The following is an 18336-nucleotide window of genomic DNA, read 5'->3' on the forward strand; positions in this document are numbered from 1 at the left end:
AGACTGGTGGATGAAGGGTTTGAGACCAGAGAAGGAGTTGGGGATACTGATGAATGAAAAAATTAGACATGACATAGCAATGTGCACTCAGCCAGAAAGCCAGCCGTGTCCTGGGCTGCATCCAAAGCAGCGTGTGCAGCAGGGTGAGGGAGGTGATTCCGTGCCTCTGCTCTGCTCTGGCAAGATCCCACTGCAGTGCTGTGTCAGCTCTGGGGTCCCCAGCAGGAGAAACACTTGCAACCTGTTAGAGAAGGTCCAGAGAAGGCAACAAAAATCAACAGAGGATAAGAATACCCCTCCTATAAGGAAAGGGAATATTGGTTTTTTTCAGCCTGGAGAAAAGACAATTCTGGCAATACCTAATTGTGGGCTTTCAAACTTGCAACATAAAACACAAGACATTTACCAAGGCCTGTGACAGAACAAGAAATTACAGATTAAACTGAAAGAGCGTAGATTTAGACTGGATGTAAGGAAGACCTTTTTTTCCATGGAGGTGGTCAGACAAGCAACTGGAGTAAGTTGCCTGAAAAAGTTGTGGATACCCAATCCTTAGAAACACTCAAAGTCAGACTGGATGGGGCTTTGAGCAACCTGATCCAGTGAAACATTTCCACACTTACATTAGGAGGGGGTAGTAAGAGTTTTGTGTTTGGACTAGATGTTATTTAAGGGCCTCCTCTAACCAAAAATATGTTCTTTTCATACATTTCCTAGACCTCTTCAGGTCTTTTTTAAGGTGGCACAGACAGCATAAACATTAATCTATGAGTAGATTTCAAATGTGTGCATTGAGGTCTCCTCACTCGGTTGCTGTTATAAGGTCTATTAAAGCACGTACCAGGAACATCTGTTAAGTAAGCAAACACAACTCTAAGCCAAGCATTATGAGAATCATGCTTTCAAATTCATTCCCATTGAAAGACATTAGATTTGTTCAGCATATCCTAAAACATTAGTTCATCTAAGACTGTAGGAAAGGGGGGGAAAAGACAAATTTTAAAAAACTACCTTTATTTCTTTCTTACATTTAAACAGGGATGTATTTCAGTTTTAGACATCCAGCCATTGTTTACTTCATTACTGTAGACAGGAAGAAAAATTATATAAATGCAAATCATATTGGCATACCTACATTAGTGCCAACTGCTTTACTAGAAGGAAAACTTCTTCTGCATTAAAATCAAGCACTTAAATTGCTGAAAAGCTAGCACCTTGCCAATCATTTCAGCAAATAAACAGCTTTTATATATTCAACCATTGTAAGTCCATAACATTCACACTTTCTTGTTACAGAGTTCAGATCATACAAACACGGTAGAGATGAAAAACCTCCAAGAATAAAACTCACCAGGTGTGCAAGAAATACATATACCACATGTACAAGCAACAGATTTGGTCAAGTACTACAAAGAAGAATGTGTTTTCATAAGAGAATGGTCAAGTGACCTACTTCTCAGCTCAAAGAAAAAATAAGAAAAAACTTTGTGTCTGAAATAATCAGTAACACACCCTGGTAGAGTGGAAACTTATGACCTGTTACACAGTGTGTATTTGTAGGCCAAGTTCAGGTTTTCTAAAACAAAAACTTAACTGCATGAACAGTAATAATGACAAAGACTTAAGCATACATATGAGCACATAATCCAAACAATAAAATACAATTTTGGCTCTTAATGAAAAATAAATTACAAAATAAAATTAAAATCCTTGTAAATACAATGATTAATTCAAAGGTGTACCTTTACTTTTATATACATTTTAAATGCTACCACAAAACAGAAGAAAAATAAATAAGTATGCCAAAAGACATTTGTGGACAGAAAAAAAGATGCTACTTAGCTCTTGAAGAATTCTACAGAAATAGAGATAATCTGTGTTTTGGTCAATAAATCTATCTAGTCACTTCCATCTTCCACAGCCCTTCTTCAAAACTGGCAGTTAAACATGACAAAAAACAGAACTCTGTCACTATGGCTTTAAAAGAAGCATGTATTTTCTGAAGAAGAAAATACAAAATGGGCTGTCTTGTCTACAGAACTGTTGGTTTGTTCATACTGCAAGAACTTCTTCCAACTGCAGAAAAGCATCTGACACATCCATGCTATCCTATGATACTAGTGACCTTACACTGCAAGACAAGAAAATTCCAGGAAAAAAAAAGCAGGAAATTTGGGCTAGTATGCAGTGAAGGCAGAAGTCAAACTCACTTCTATTGCATTTATTTTCTGAATTAAAGAACAAATAGTACACCTCTAACTTTACATGGCACGTCCATATTTTCAAGTTAAAGATGCTGTCAATCATCACCTATCTTAGTGAACATACAGGCTTTCATACTTATTCTGCTTTAATCAGACTCAGTATTTGCTCTGTAGAGCTCTTTTGAAGGTAATTTGATCTTGTTAACATTACCAGATGTACAACTTAAATTATACAAACATTTGTATTCTTGCACAAATACTCTTATAATTTCTACTGCACTGCAATATTCATTGTAGGCAAAAGAAAAGCAAGTTTTCAAACCAAAAGGGTATTGGAAATACTTTCTGTTAGTAGCACCAGCATTTTGACAACTGTCAACAGTTAAACCAGCATCCCCAGTATCTCCAGACAGCGGCAATTTGACTGGAGTAACAATCTGACTAACCAGTAATACTGAAGCAAAAGAAGAAAAACAATGCAAATGTCATAAAATAAATCTTAAGATTTTATTATTTTGCATTATTGTTGTGTATCTGTATTTTTCTTCTTCATTTTTGAAGAAAACTGCGTTAGATACACTGCTACAAACTCATATAACTGATCTATGACATCCGTCTTCATCTAAGACACTGCTACTACCTCCTAGTAAAGAAGAAACACTTCTCAAATTCAGTTTTGCTCAAGATACTGTTCATTTTCTATCATTTCATTGGTCCGTATGTTGATGGTCAAAGAAGCACTCCTATTTGACAATATCTTAAAGCTTTCAGAAGAGATGAATTAAAGAAACAGAAGATGGATGCAGAAGAACCAAATCAAAGCACAGAGGCATGATATTGTTTCTCAGAGAGTCCTCGGAAAATGTGTTTATTATGGAGGTTTTTGCTTTGGGTTTTTTTTTTTTTTTTTTAAGATCACAAGACAACAGTTGAACAAATAAGCATCTTCCCGTGTTCTGTTTGGTTCTAGTCATTTGTTGCGCTGGATGGTTTTCCTTTTCCTCCTCTTGAATAAGCAGCAGCACCTGCAAGCGTGACATGAATTACATACAATATAAAAGAAACCACAAAACTAAACTATTTACTCTATGTCTCATTTGAAGTACATAGCTCAGGTATAGCCAGCACCACAAGGAACTCATTAAGCTCTATTGCAGGCAATTGATTTATTAGAAAAAGAAACTGAAGTAGAGATATTTTTGACACATTTCACCTTTTTTGGTAAATAGTATCAAACTAAAGCTAAAAAGCAAGTAGCTATTAAGCTTGGAGTACTGACGAGAGTATCAAAAGCACAGGTATTATAGGCTGACTTAAAAATGCATTTGTAATAAAGAATATTCCATTACCTGAGTACTCTTTCATATTAACTGGCAATTTGCCAAATGGAAGCTTGTGTTTATGACTGTGTCACCTAAACTGTGCACTTAAGACACTATTGTTGCTAAAACAAGAAAACAATTTGCACTTCCTTTGTCAACCAGAACTTAGAAAAACTTTCTCCAAGGCTATTCCACAAGACATTTTAGAAGAAAATTCTAATGAACAACATAATTAATGCTCTGACTCAGTGCTCAGTGAAAATAAATATTACAGTGAAAAATTACAGCTTAAATATAAAGAACACTGATAATCCCTCTTCTGCTTTATTGAATACTACATGAATGAAAGAAACTGACAAACACTGTGAATTTAACTTAGCAAATAGAGACAATCTGAAAAGTACCTGAAAGAACACTACAAAATGAAAAAGAGTTGGAGGGAGTTAGATATAGATAATATACAGAAGGACTACAGAAGTCCAGAAAGTACTTTCGAAAATAAAGAGGAAAACAACAAATAACACATGCACACACAAAAAATTCCTTTAAATTGTACTGCTAGGCTTATTTTAAGCAACTCTCAGGTCCTGAAAAATAAACTTCCACACTGAAGTGGTCACAATGTGTGTGACCAAAACTGAACATGTAAGTTGTCTACTCTAATAGAGCTTGTCCCATGGAGTTCTGTGGTTTGGTTATTGAATTCTCACTTGCAGTGCTATACCCTGATGAGTCTTAAACTATGAAGTACAGCAGTAGTGAAAATATAAACATACTGCATGAGTAGCCTTGATCGGTAAATCCTTAAAAGTCCACCAAGCATTTATGTCGCAAAAATTCAAAAAGAATCCAGATGATTCAGTTTGGAATATGGGAAATGGGGAAAGCATTTAAAAATTAGGGAGACTAAGGGTCTAAAAATAAGGTTCTACAGGGAGTGAGAACAACATCCAAAGTAAGGGGAGACAGAAGTTACCTTCTCAAAATATCCAAGGCACCCTGTCGCTCAGTCACTGAAAAAGTAGCAGTGGGCAGAGGCAGACCAGAACTGCTCTGAGAGTTACGTAACTTTCAGTAGAAAAAAACATTGGTTATTGATGAAGAGGAAGCCCAAAATTAAAATTCAGTAGGGGGAACTACATAGATAAGTATTTTTACAGCTAGCATAAGTATCATACTGTATTTACTAAATTTGAAGTACTTCTTAAAGAAGAAATATAATTGGTTTTGAAGGGTAGGAACCACTGACTGTAACTGAAATTCGCCCATAACTACTAACCCTTTTTTCAGCACGTGCCTATAACCACTAACATTTATTATCACTTAAGCGTTGAATCTACTTGTAGATCTATGAACCCCAATTTAGTTTAATTCATTTTTCACCCCAAGTATTTTATATATGCCATGTATCAAAGCAAACCGGTTCTCCTCCCTTTCAATATGAATTATCCTATGATCCTGTAGATGAGGAAATCCTACCCTCATCTGTGATGGTAAATCACTTTTATACTTGCTCAAAATTAGCATGCCTTAGGGAAAGCCCACAGAAAAATTCTGTCTTGATTTATAACATTAGAATATACAGGTTATAAAAGTAACTGTAGGAAGATGGAAATACAGCAGACAATTTATATTCTAGAACAGCTATCTAGAATTTTAACTCTTCACTCTTTAAATAAACTTTATTTATATGGATCACAACCCAAGTAGATCATACTTCTTAAACATTTAGGACTACTTGGATCCTCTCTGCAATTCAGGGACACTTTAGGCCTTCTTGCTTTTCTTATTAGAAAATTTTAACTCATCTTTGCTGCAAATCTCATACTGGTTTTTATTCCTTCTCCTACTTCTCTGTCAACCAGAGAAAAAGGGCACCATGCAATGGTAAAATCAAAAGTTCTATTTTTAAGCAACATAAAGCACAGCTTTTTTAGTCCTCTGGTCTTCTGGAATGTGCACAATACTACTATAATGAGTGCAATTTCTATTAACAGTTCTTTTGTTTAGTTTTTTTAAACTATAAAAACTATTCAACTAAATTTCAATTCAAAGAGAAATCATTAAATGCTGAAAACTTTTATTTGGTGTGGAAAAATAAATATCTTAATAATATATAACATACCTAAAAAGGACTAAAGGAATGCAAATTCCATGATGAATTGTAAGCCACAGCACTGTTTTAGAAATCAAAACTGATGTACACTTAAACACTGTGATTTTTAAATTCTAGACATGCTAGACTTCAAATTGGCTTCCACGGCCAAATAAATGCAATTTTAAAATATATGCACCTTTAAATGGGATTATGGTAGAACAGACGCTATTGCCTGACAACAAATTTTCTGAAAGAAACATAACCCTGAGTCAAAGATTCATAGTGCATAATCTCTTAATGAGTATTATTCATAACAGAAATGCAGACTTGTTCTTCAGCATACTGTCGCTAGAGGGTGTTATTGTCACTTTTACATAATACAGATATTACATTGCTCAGAGCTATATTTAAAGCTATAGATAGGTGTCTTATTAAGGACTATTAAACCACAAATTTGTTATACTATTCAATGTGCATGCAAAATACAGAAGAGGTAAGTTTTAAAAATTTCTACTTCTAGGAAAGGATTTTTTTAAATAAAGTATTTAATGACTGCTAACCTTCATCTGGAGTTTATTTAACATTTCTAGAGTCGGCAGTATAACAGCAATCTATAAAGTGCAAAGAATACTGCACTTTTCCTGTACAATCTAAAGTGTCTTTTGAGGTATTATCTGAAGTAGCAATTCAGCATTATGGTTTTGAACAGTTTTTTTCCTTCCTAAGTCATTATCCTATCTTTTTTCCTGTTAAATAGCCTTCCTTCCAGTTGAACAGTGCCTTGGACCAAAATTCTAAATCAACTTGTCATTTGTGTTTAGACAGCTATGTTTTTATATTTGCCATCAAGCACATGGCAGGCACTTTACTGCAGCATTAGTAACAAGTATTTAAAGTGGCAAAAAATATGCAAGATGCAAAAACGACAAATCATATAATCAATTCCTTTTTGCCCTTCTCTGCCTTCCCACAGAAGAGCCTTTTGGTTATCCAAATCACACATGCTTCATAGAAGCAACTGTTCTGAAGCTAGCAAAGAGGAAAGACAGGTTAATTGCTCAGTGATAAATGAAAGAGCATCTGTAGAAAACTATAGATAGATCTGCAGATCCCCAAGAGTCAGGGCAGCACAGTGATCAGGTTAGTTTTCTCCTTGCTTTACAACTTCATTACGTAACAACTGAAATAGGGCAGAAAGCAACTTTTCTAAAAACCCAAACCAACAAAAATAACCAAACCAACAACTCCCTCCACCCCCAACACTCACAAACAAAAAAACCAAACCCACCAAAATTCCCAAAACACAACACCCACTGCTAAGTCATGCTAGCTGCACACCCACCATGAAAACAACATGGCATAAGATTAGGAATATATACTGCATGTGAGTAGATAAATAATTGATGAACAATGAAATGTTTGGTTAAACATTGGTTAAATGTCCCAAAACAATAAAATCCTTACAGAATTAAAAACCCCCAAACTTATCCTTTCTGATTTACAGGATTTCACCGAAATGGTAGCAGAAGCTCAAATATTCACCTAAATTACACTTATGTTCACAGTTAAAATCTTACATAATGGGGACAATCCCACATGAGGGGCACCCTTTTTAAAATCTTTTAAATGAAGATATAGTCATGCTAAGTTTCTAAAACTAAGGAAACATCTAAAACAAAGAATGAAGCATTTCTAAATAAGATTCAAGTTTGTCTTTTCAGAGTATAAGGAAAGATTACAAACAGAAGATATGAGCAAGAGAGGTTAGCTTTGTTCATACTTTCAGGCAGAAAAAAGATTATGAAAGAGGCACAACGTTAGACACATCCTTGCCATGCAACGTCTCCTTAGAACAAAAAATATCCATGTCACAGACATGAAGGATACTAGTAATCCTATTCCCTTAACCTGTTCCACATGTAAAATCTATAAACAAATGCTTGAATGTGTCACAACCCCTTTTGATATTAGGCTTGTAATTATGATGCTAAAATGTAAAATTAAAATCTTCTAAGTGCTCTTTCTGAAAAAATATGTGTACCTATGCATTGATGTTTGATACTAAAGCTGGAGAGGGGGTGAGGGTGAGTGGGCATGCATGTATGTTAATTAACTGCTAAAATATAAAAACTTCAAAATATAGAAGTCTACTCCCAGAAAAACCTCTAGTCACTCAGGAAGCTTGAGTTTAAACAGACAGTGTTGAAACACTAATTTGAGTGTTTCATACTCAAAAACAAGAAAATCAATCTAAAGAGCAGGACACTAAACTAGTCATTTTGTCTGTAACCAAACCAATTAAGGGTAGGCCAAAAAGGTCAGGGATAGCATATTTGTCCATTATGTATTCATATCAGAAAAAGTGAACTCCTACACTTAAGCAGCTGAGCATCTTGGCTCCTGACAATCCTCTTAACTTTTTGCAGATAACTAATTAAAACAGGGAACTAAAAATAGGTTTAATTGTGCTAATCACTACTCAAAGTACAAGAAATTTAATCTTTTTCTGTGTGCACATGAGCTGAGCATAAGGCAATTATCACTGTGCTTATTTGAAGAGAGGGGATAGGGAATTTAGCTATGGGCAGCCTATCAATACCCGTGCCCCTTTGGATTTTTTTGTTTCAAACACATATATATATATCAGAGAACTGATATATTTTTGACAGTAAAATAATACCATACTCCACAAAGATGGCAGCAAATAATGTCGTTATCCTCAGTGTTCACAGAAAGCCAGTTTAAAAATGTGGCCCTACAGACACCACCATACAAAATTATTAATTACACATGCAAATAAAGCTTACCTACCACAACCAGAACTTGTGGAACAATTGCTTCAAAAAAAATTTCACTTGGAGAAATTTCCCTTTTATCTAAAGTCAGGAAAATGGGTCCTAGAAAAACTGCTGCTAGTGAATTCCTCTGCTACTAATGTAGCAGAGCAATAATGCAGATACTAATGTATCCTTCATACCTGGGTCCCTTTATTTTATGATAAACTAAGACCATATCCTTGTAAAATCCTATTTCAAGCACAATTATAAAATGAAACATGTTGGAATTCATATCACCTTTAGCTACCAAGAATATTGTTCTGTACTAGTTTTCAAGTCTAAGTTTACTACACAAATACATAAATATCAGTTGTCCATCCCACGGTAACAGATCTTAATATTTTTCCCTTCCGTTGCACTGGATGAAATTAAGAATTAAGGAACTTTCAAGATACGTTTTAGTGATTAGTTAGAAAGTTGTCAAAGACCAATACTTTGGTAAATAGTTTTTTTACAGAGATAATTGGAAAATTCAAACATTTGCTAGCAATTATTACTTATTCATGCGAATTATTTCCTAGATGTTAATACACTAGCTGAATGCTACAATATTTGAAAAGAATGCTTTTCTGTTTCAAACAGAATAGAAAATAAGAAAAAATATTCTAGTACTCAGTAAAAAGGTTGACGTAACGTACATCACAAACTACGCAATTTAAAAGCAAGCAGGCTTTGAAGCAGGCAGAACAGCTCCCAAAGGTGGCTTTTTGTAAAAACAGTTAATTGTTTCACAGAATTAAAATGTATTTTGTCATTTCTAAATAGGTATTTTATTTTTAAGTTTTCTGAAGTTAGTTTTAAACAAAATAAAAAGAACAAAGCTCCTGGGGCTATTTCTGCCTGCCTGTGCTGTATAACTCACCACATGTTCAACACTTTCTGACAGCTATACAGAAAGAGAGTAAAGGAAAAAAGAGAATCAGAATACAATACAGAGGAAGAATTTTACATATTCTATGCATGGCTTTTGGTAGTCACAACACTATCTTAAAATAAATATTTGAAAATGAGTTGAAACATCAAAAATGCATGCACTTCTCTAGCCAGCATAGCAAGACATGTCATTCAAGGCTTAGGCTAAAAAAGCACAAGCTATAGGAACGCTACTAATTAGAAATTTAAAAACAAAATTAAGTATAGCACTGTAGTTTTGCTCCTCACCAATGGCTATTCAGTTCAGACAACATTTTCTGAAAAACTATATAAAAAATATTGAAGCAGCTGAGCACAAAAGATCCAAAGAAGATAAAAAGAAGGACATACTTTGTTTCATCCATTACTTCTACTTCTGCAGGAGCTGTGATGGGTGCATTTGAACGGCCTGCAGTTGGGTCATCTGTGTTCAGCTCTCCGTTTGTTGAGCTTACTACCTGAAATCAGAAGAAAGACCCAAAATTATACTAGTGCCAGACATACATTTGTTAATTCCTAAAGTTCCAATACATCTTAAAAAACCCAGTATTTTTTGTTATTTCTATAGTTATTTTTATTCCAGTAACAGTATTTTCTCCAGGTTTAATTATGGCATCCCTGTGCTCTTGTAATTCTCCTTTCATATCTATTAATGGAACTCACCTCTACAATGAACTTGAAGTGAGTGGATGAAGCAAAGCAACTCTGTGGATGCCATTTACCAATCTCCCCCACATCTCTTCAGAGCCTTAAGGGAAGGCACTAAGCACTCTTCCAACACCAATTCAGTCGGTCTAACCCTATCTCTACTCCTTTGGTGTATTTATGCTCCTTGGTTTTGCTCTTTATATTCACACTAAATATGAAGGTCTGCTTTGTATCTCAAAGGACACTCACCAGAAAAGGGGAAAACTAAGGCTGTCTTCTAGACATAAGAGTATATGGCGTCTGATTTTTAGGACACGAAACCATCTATCTACTGCCAAAAAAAATTATAAAAATTAGATTAATCTTCATTCCTATTAGTTTACCACGAAATTCCTATGTAAATTGTTCAAGTCACAGTGAAAGCTGTGGTTCTCTGGGAATATTTGTTCGGACTTGGTAAACCAAGTGGAACCCAATATTCCCTCTCTCAGTTCCTGTCAGCTTTCCTGCATGACAAACAAAGCCATTCCAGAGGCCTCTCCATTATCAACCCCACAGAATACAAAAAGGAAGATGGTTAACTGGCATAAACAAGTGCCTACCTGATCAGAGCTGTTGACAGAGCTAATTGACCCACTAAAGAGTTGACTTGACACCATGGAAAGGTCTACCAGCTAATAAATAGCAGCAACTGCTTGGCAAGCTAGCAAGCACAAAAATGTAATTCTGGACAAATAATATAAAAGTTTGCAGAAAACATCTGTAAACAATTAATCAGCTATAGAGACACTAAGAGTAGTCTGTAATTCAAGATTATTACCAGCTGTTGCCTGATGGTCAGATATTAAGGTAGATGAGAGAGAAAGAAAATCACTACCATAATATTATTTCCCTCACTCTTCCAAGCTCTCCTCTTATTATAGCAGTTATGTCTCATCTATTTATAACCAGAGCTAAGAGCCTAGCCTATTGAGGTTTGTTTTGTGGTTCCTATTGTAACTAAGTACTGCACCTCAGAAGTTTGCTGCACTCAAGGCATTTCCATGCCTTTTGCTGACATCAGGCCAAGTTTTCTTCTTTTTCAAATTTCACTAAAATAGGAACCACTGCTAAAAAAACCCTGCAGGTTTGTAACAAAATAAATGATATGCGAGATTGCAGGAATCTAACTGCTTAAATTTTAGTCAATATAACTGAAGGAATAATGGGAAACTGGACTTTATTCCTGCAATGATAAGTAAGTCACTGGAGTTTCAACTAGGTGTCTTAAGCTTAGTTTTGTATCACTGGGCGTGGCGGAAGCACTTCACATTCCGTGACAGAAATAAGTAGGAATTGTACTTCAAGAAATCTTAAGATGGTGAGGCAGGCATCCTGAACCAAATATCCTGGGTTACTAGTTATTGGGTTTTACACAGAGTCACAGAATATTCTGAGTTGTCATCATTACATACTTACTAAGAACAGGGATATAGTATTATCCCAACCACCTCACCAGGTAGCTTACTGAGAAGGTAATTTCATTGCTTCTTTTAAAATACCCAGAGTGGAAAAGTGCATCAGACATATTTGCTAATTAAGATAGGTGCAGTCATAAAAATGTAAGGGTAAAAAAAACTTCACTCAACTTGACCATCAAATGAGTTTGGTTCCAAAGGAAGCACAGAAGCACAGAATGGTTACAGCTGGAAGGGATCACTGGTGGGGTCATGCTCACATGGAGCTCTCTGTACCTAACTAACCACAACTATAGCCTGTACTAATCCATATAAAGCAATGTCACCCAATTAATATTGTAGTCAACCTTGCCTGCAGCCCTTATAGTGCAGGATTTCTGCTCCATAATCTAAGCTTAAAAAGAACTTCAGATCCATGCTCAAGATTGAGTAACAGTGGTTGATGAGAAACAGAAACCCTCAGTTTACTCAAACAGAAGTAGGGTACATCAAGAAATAGCAAGACAGGTATATGGCCCTTTCCGGATGGGAAGCAAACACAGTACAACTTAGCATTCCTGACTGTTGTAAAGAACAGGTCACAGTCTGCAAAGGCACTTGCAAGAAGTCTTGTTCTCTTTTCCTAAAAAACAAATGAAAAAATGTATGACCTCTACACAGATATCAAACATACTGGCCAACTGTAGCATCTGTGGGGCGTTCACATGACACTCTCCTTCACATTTCTTTCCCAGGAGCACCTGATCAATGACATCTATCTTGTTAGACAGCACATTCAAAAAAAGAGATCAAACTTTACTACGTACACATCTTCATTTGAATTGGAAAATATGGTAGTAGGTGTATAAAAGTCCTTCCTACGTGAGTAATATTTTAAGTATTATGCATGTGCTGTACTAATCTAAGCTGACTTCCTCTTTAAAGGAGCCAAAATCACCCTCTGCTGGGGTCAATGCACTACTATCTGGTAAGAAAGAACAAAGCTTACTGCAGCTTATTTTTCAAACTGACTTCAAACTCAGCCATACACATTCACCAAATACACAAACAATTTATATGAAGTGTCTGTTGCATGACACAGTTTAGATGGGAGGAACATGAAGTTCTTCTTTCTGGAAAGAGTTACAACCACTGAAAGCATAGGTGAACCAAAGCACATATAGCATAAATCCAAAAATCAGGCTCATTCATGCTTCTCCAGAACCACAAATGACCTGAGTTTCACTCAAATCTACTACTGCTGAAAGCAGCTCTAGGAGCTCCTCACTAATAAAAGAGAATGAAACTAACAAAGACTCATACAAAGGAGTACAAGAGACAGGCAGGACTGCTTCAATTCCACTGTCAGTAAGGCTACCAGGTGTATGAATTTAATTTTACGTTACCTCAGTAAAGTACTGTGCAGTATGACCTAAAAAAGCCTTTAATAAGGCAAATTATTACATTTTTCTGTCCAACTATGAGAGAATCATCTCAAAAATCTGCACAACAGAGGCAGAAAGATATGGGAACATAACAGAATTGAGCAAGAATAAATCACCCAGAGGACATCGTATGCACCGAAGGAGTGGTACACCAAATTCTGTAGCCAGAATGTACCACAAGTAAGGCACAATGAAAATTCATCACAGTAGATCCACATAAAAAGCTATAACTTTAGGAGAAGGTACATGAAACTAAGTTTGCTTTAAGAGAAACTTTGACTTTAATTTCTCTACTTGTGACTCAAGTTGGAATGGATTTTGATGAAATCAATAGCCTGATGAAAAAATGAGAGGCACAATTAATCTCTTAGAAGACTTGAATACAACTACAGTGAAAAAATTAGGATGTTTACATCATGGTTTTGCATCTAAATATTCTGTTACAAAATGTATATGAACACTCTTCCCTGAGTAGTAGCATAATTACATTTCAAAAAACAAATATTTTAAAAGTTTCAAATTAGAAGTATTGCAATATTCAAGATTAACTTAAGCTAAACACCTATTTTCAAGTGGGAGAATAACCACTAAACTGAAAACCTAAAACTACTTTAAACATTTTTATAACTTCATCCCGGTTTAAATTTAGTTCCTTCAAATTTAATCAGTTCTTTAAAAGTTTTAAGAGCACCTATATAAAGAAGCATATGCATCACTGGTTATTTCTTGATACTCTCTATGCCATGAGGTAGAAAAACAAAAATTCCACCCACTATTAATGACACATTCATTGTGAAATAGACTGATTTCTTAGATACGTGGTCCTCTGGAAGCTTGACAAAGGCCATTTATAACAAGACACAGTTAAGTCTAAATACCAAATGCCTAAATGGTGACATTAAATCTTCAGTCTCTATACTTTGTTCTGGATTAGTACACAAACTGATCTTTTATTTGCTATGTTTAAAAATCAGTTAGAAAGTCTGCCATAAAAAACAAATTTTGCTGATTTTCATTACTGTAGTCACAACAAAGAATTGCAAAAATTTGGAACAGACATGGAAAAAAACCCCTTAATTCCATTAAAAATCCCAGTAACTGAATTCTACAATCAGAAAATAAAGCCAGTCTACATCCCTAAGGAATTCATTAGTGATACTACACAATTCTTTGTTTTACCTTCAGAAAGTTTTCAGTAAAGACAAAAAGTTATCACAATACCTTTTTAGTTCACAAAAGCTCAGCAAAATTGATTTGTTTCATCTAACACTTTACTATCTTCACTTCTTGAAGGAGAGAAATCAGGCAACTAAAAACTACTTACATCAAATGTAAAAGTCTTTCAAGCAGTTCCTACGTACTTTACTGGGAACTCTTTAACCCAATCTTTCAATCTAACCTCCTTTTAAAGAATTTCCCAATGTTAAAAAAGAAAGAGAAAATATAAGAGAAAGAAGACCAGTTAGTAAGTAATGGAAAAAAAAAAGTAATGGAACAGATTAATACAGTCTTTATGAGTGCGCAAGCAGAGGGCAGCTCATGCAGGGAAAAAAAAATTCAGTGTTGTACAATTTATATTTTGAGAATTGAGACAAACTTATGAGAACAAAGGCACGAAAGTCGTTGAGCAAATTGCTGGGAGGTATGAGTTGATCATTAATAAGTCTACATGAACTAGAAAAATTGACTGAGGTAAGTGGAAGAAGGGATGTCTTCCCTTTACAACTCAATTTCCTAGCACTATTTGAACTTTAACTGAATCTACGAAGTAAAACTGGACATGTCTAAGCACATTAGGATGTTTTGAACACAAGCCTAGGGTCTTGGAAAAATTAAATCAGTACCAAAACTAGAACAATATCTGTTAATGAAATACCAGTTTGAACCTCAATGGTTCCCACTTCAACTTATCACTAAAAGCATACAAATGTATGCTAACAAACATACATAACCAACACTTAGTTCCCTCAATGTTAATACGTCACAGAAAAGAATCACTAGCACATTTGAATAATCACCTAAAAAAGAGCCTAAGAGATGACATCAGCAGTAGCATTACAGATGACTAATAGCACTGACCTAAAAACATTCCACTGTCACTTTGAAATAATGACAGATTTTCATATCTTGCAGAAAAATTAATAAAACTGATCTCAAAGATAAGCAATGGCTCACTAACATCAGAGAAAAAAATACACTTTAATTTCAAACCTCAGACTCAACTTTACCTTTGAACAATTTTCTGTATGACTTTTAGTATTTGTCTCCTTAGAAGCAATTAAGAATCCTACTAAAGTAGCTAGCTAATGAACTAGCTTAACAAACAGCATGATTCAGTTAGTATCCCTGCAACAAAGATGTATTTGTTAACAGCCAGGGGCTATGTCACAGCATTACTGGAGATACTATGTGATTTTATAAGTGCCCTCAAAAAGGAAGCATGACCACTCCACAACAAAAAGCAATCCAGTATGAAAACATCCTGCTGCACAATACTTAATCTTCAAAGACATAGACTATGGCTGCAGTTTTGCACAGTGCTTTTATTCATGTGGCAATTGCTTAGCCTCAATAGATCTAAATGATCTGAACTCATTCAGATTGCCTGCATCCTGTGAGGAGAAAGGATTGAAACAACACTATATTAACAGTACGAAATACTAGTGTTATTTATGTTATTTCCTAGAAAATGTTCTCCCCAACCCTGAAGGGTATTTAGCCTATTTTACAATGGAAGAAAATTTCTTGTGATTGTTACATTTTACCTGACAAAGAATAAAAGATTTCTGAAGTGCCACGATTGCCAACAGAATCATACGATGACACTTTGAAAGTTCTACTAAATGTAATTTAACTAATTCAATGTGTATTTTTGTAACCTAAAATATGGGAAAATAAGGCTTTTTTAAACATTTGTTAGTGGGAAGAACAACTTTTAAATTTTTATTTATACACTGTAACAATTATCACCTACTAGATTTTGTTGCACTACATATGACAGCCGTTTCTAAAGCAACAAAATTTAGAGAATGCTATTACGCTGACAGGACTGCAGTCTTGTTTTCTGTATCCTGAACTTTTCATTCTTTCTTCAGGCCATGACAATCTTTTTCCAAATCAAAAGCTTCAGAAGAAACATACGTAACTTAGATTGTCATAATCAAAAAAGCAGCAACAATTTCCACACACAACACCCGCCCAGATAAGACTTCGCAAAGCTGAACCATTTTCATTTTGGCCTCAAAGCTCAAAATCTCACGTAGACTTCACAGATGGCATTTTTAATCTCCCAGTATTAATCCCTCAAACATTACTCCAATTATTTCAGACCTAAATATATTCAAAGAATGAGACACCAAAAATTTCAAATATTAGTTTTAAAAATTGAAAACGAACCAGGAAAAGAGTTCTTTGAAGATGAAATAAACTAATAATATAGGAAAAACTTTTGGTTTCTACAGATTTTTTCACTGAGATGTGTGAGGTGCTGCCCTGGGAACCTTTTCCTAGTCAATTACAATTTGAATAATGGAGTGAAGTTTAAGAAAACATCACTAAGTAACATTTTAATTTGTTGTTTACTTAAGGAACAAAAAACACAGCTTGAACAACATAATTCAGCGAATACTGGGTTTCAGTTGCTAATAAAATTAAACATATTTAAAGTCTAAACTTCAGTTGTTTTCACTGAGCTAAGTATATATTCTGTAAAAAAGACAGTTCAACTGTTTTATTTTTGACTTTAACTAAGAAACATGCAAGAAATATTCCATCAACAAAAAGTTCCATTGTTTCAGCACCTGTTTTCAGTTTGACAACTGAACTGTGAAATAATAAATAATAGCAGCATTCTGAACATTACTGATAAGCAATCTTAATATGAATACATGAATCATTAATATGAATACATGAATATGTGATACATTACAGGAAAGTAGTATTATGTAATGCAAAACAACTGATTTACGCCACGCAAAGAAGCAGAAAATACCTGTACAGAGCCACCATGTCTATCAGATGCCAGGTGAGCCCTCAAATGATGTGGATTGCTTTGCTGTGAGTCCCAAGCTGCCCTATGGTCTGTTGACTATCATTTTCGAATGTATTAGGATTTATGCAAAAGAAGAAGAAAAATTTAAAACAAACAATTTGTGCATTAACTGTCATATTTTTAAGAAGTACAGAAGTGCTACACATTCAATCCCTGTATAGATTGCACTTCAACACTATCAACATACTTCCACATGCCCTCATAAAAATTTTCATACAGAGCTGAAGTAGCTAAACCTCAAAATTCTTAGTAAGAAAAAGTGCACTAAAATAACTCTCCAATTTTGCTTAGGTAAATTGACACAGCTGTGAATTCCTAACATTGTTATCACCCAAGTCATTAGCCTGGTTTAAAAAAAAGTGAAAATGTTATACATACACATCAGAATGGAAAGAGAGGAAAGAGTGTATGGAGGAGAGACAGCGAATAAAGAAGTGTGAGTAGAGAGAAAATTCACTACTGATCCACTACACTATATCATAGCTTCAAACAAGCAAGCTTTTAGGAGATATTTATGTATCTCTACATATGTAGACTTTACCAAAGATCTACTTAAAGTGAAAACACAAAAACCCTAGAGTCACTTTTATTTTCAAGTTCTAATAAAAACATAGCACAAATAATTAGACAGAAGACATAGTAATGCTGATAATCTTAGATGAGCAGTTTACCTGATTTTTGGATTGCTGCATTCTGTCTCTGTGCTGATACGCTTCTCTGTTTGAAGATACTGCAGGGTCTGAATGTATTGAACCCACTGGAGTAGGCTACAAATATAAACAATATGTAGCAACTGGTAAAAAAATAAATTTCTAAGTCTCACCAAAAGTTACTGGTTTGTAATAGAAAATAATATTTAACTCTGAAAGCTTCAAATAACACAAAATTATCAGATTACAGCAGAAGCTTCACTAGATATTTCAAGAAAAAAAGCAAACCATTACTTACAGAATGTATTGAAGTAGCAATTCTAAGTATTATACATTAATTTTCTGAAAGACTTTAGGCTGATACTTTCTGCAGTTAGCAGTTACGACATTCTGATGAAACCTGATCAAAAGCTTAAAGCAATTTTTAATGCTAAACACTGAAAAATACATTTAGCAATAAAACAAATGCTACCATTCTTTCAGCATCACACAGAGAAGCGTGAAGTGCATAATCTGAAATGGGTCAAATATATACATATTAGCCCTCCCTTCCCTACATAATAAAAATAATAAAAAGAAGTGAAAAAAATTGAGAAGCTGAAGAAAACCCCATCTACTACAATTTCTTAAATTATACAAACAGAATGTTTCCTGAAACCTTAGAGGCACCACGATGAAATATTCAATGAACTATGCAATATTTTATCATAGTGAACTGATAAATATCTAGAGA

At 34.7% G+C, this 18336-nt stretch overlaps 1 protein-coding gene across 7 annotated transcripts in view; it reads right to left on the reverse strand.

The window, feature by feature from the left end:
- Positions 1-226: 226 nt before the first annotated feature.
- Positions 227-18336, reverse strand: part of CSNK1G3 (casein kinase 1 gamma 3) — a 71646-nt gene continuing 53536 nt past the window's right edge. The window contains exons 11-17 of one of the 7 annotated variants that reach the window (XR_004061524.1): positions 17625-17720; positions 16894-16989; positions 9725-9831; positions 9324-9347; positions 4503-4594; positions 1029-3229; positions 227-241 (exon numbers count right to left, since the gene is read on the reverse strand). Coding sequence is in view for 6 of the 7 variants with exons in the window: in XM_030969422.1 (XP_030825282.1) it covers positions 4537-4594; positions 9324-9347; positions 9725-9831; positions 16894-16989; positions 17625-17720 (381 nt within the window). In the remaining variant the exon portion in view is untranslated. Of the gene's footprint in view, positions 242-304; positions 3230-4502; positions 4595-9323; positions 9348-9724; positions 9832-16893; positions 16990-17624; positions 17721-18336 lie in introns of those variants that run through there. The other 6 variants (XM_030969422.1, XM_030969425.1, XM_030969423.1 and 3 more) reach the window with 6 other exon arrangements.

The sequence above is a fragment of the Camarhynchus parvulus genome, chromosome Z (genome assembly GCF_901933205.1).
Source record: "Camarhynchus parvulus chromosome Z, STF_HiC, whole genome shotgun sequence".
Lineage (NCBI taxonomy): Eukaryota > Metazoa > Chordata > Aves > Passeriformes > Thraupidae > Camarhynchus > Camarhynchus parvulus.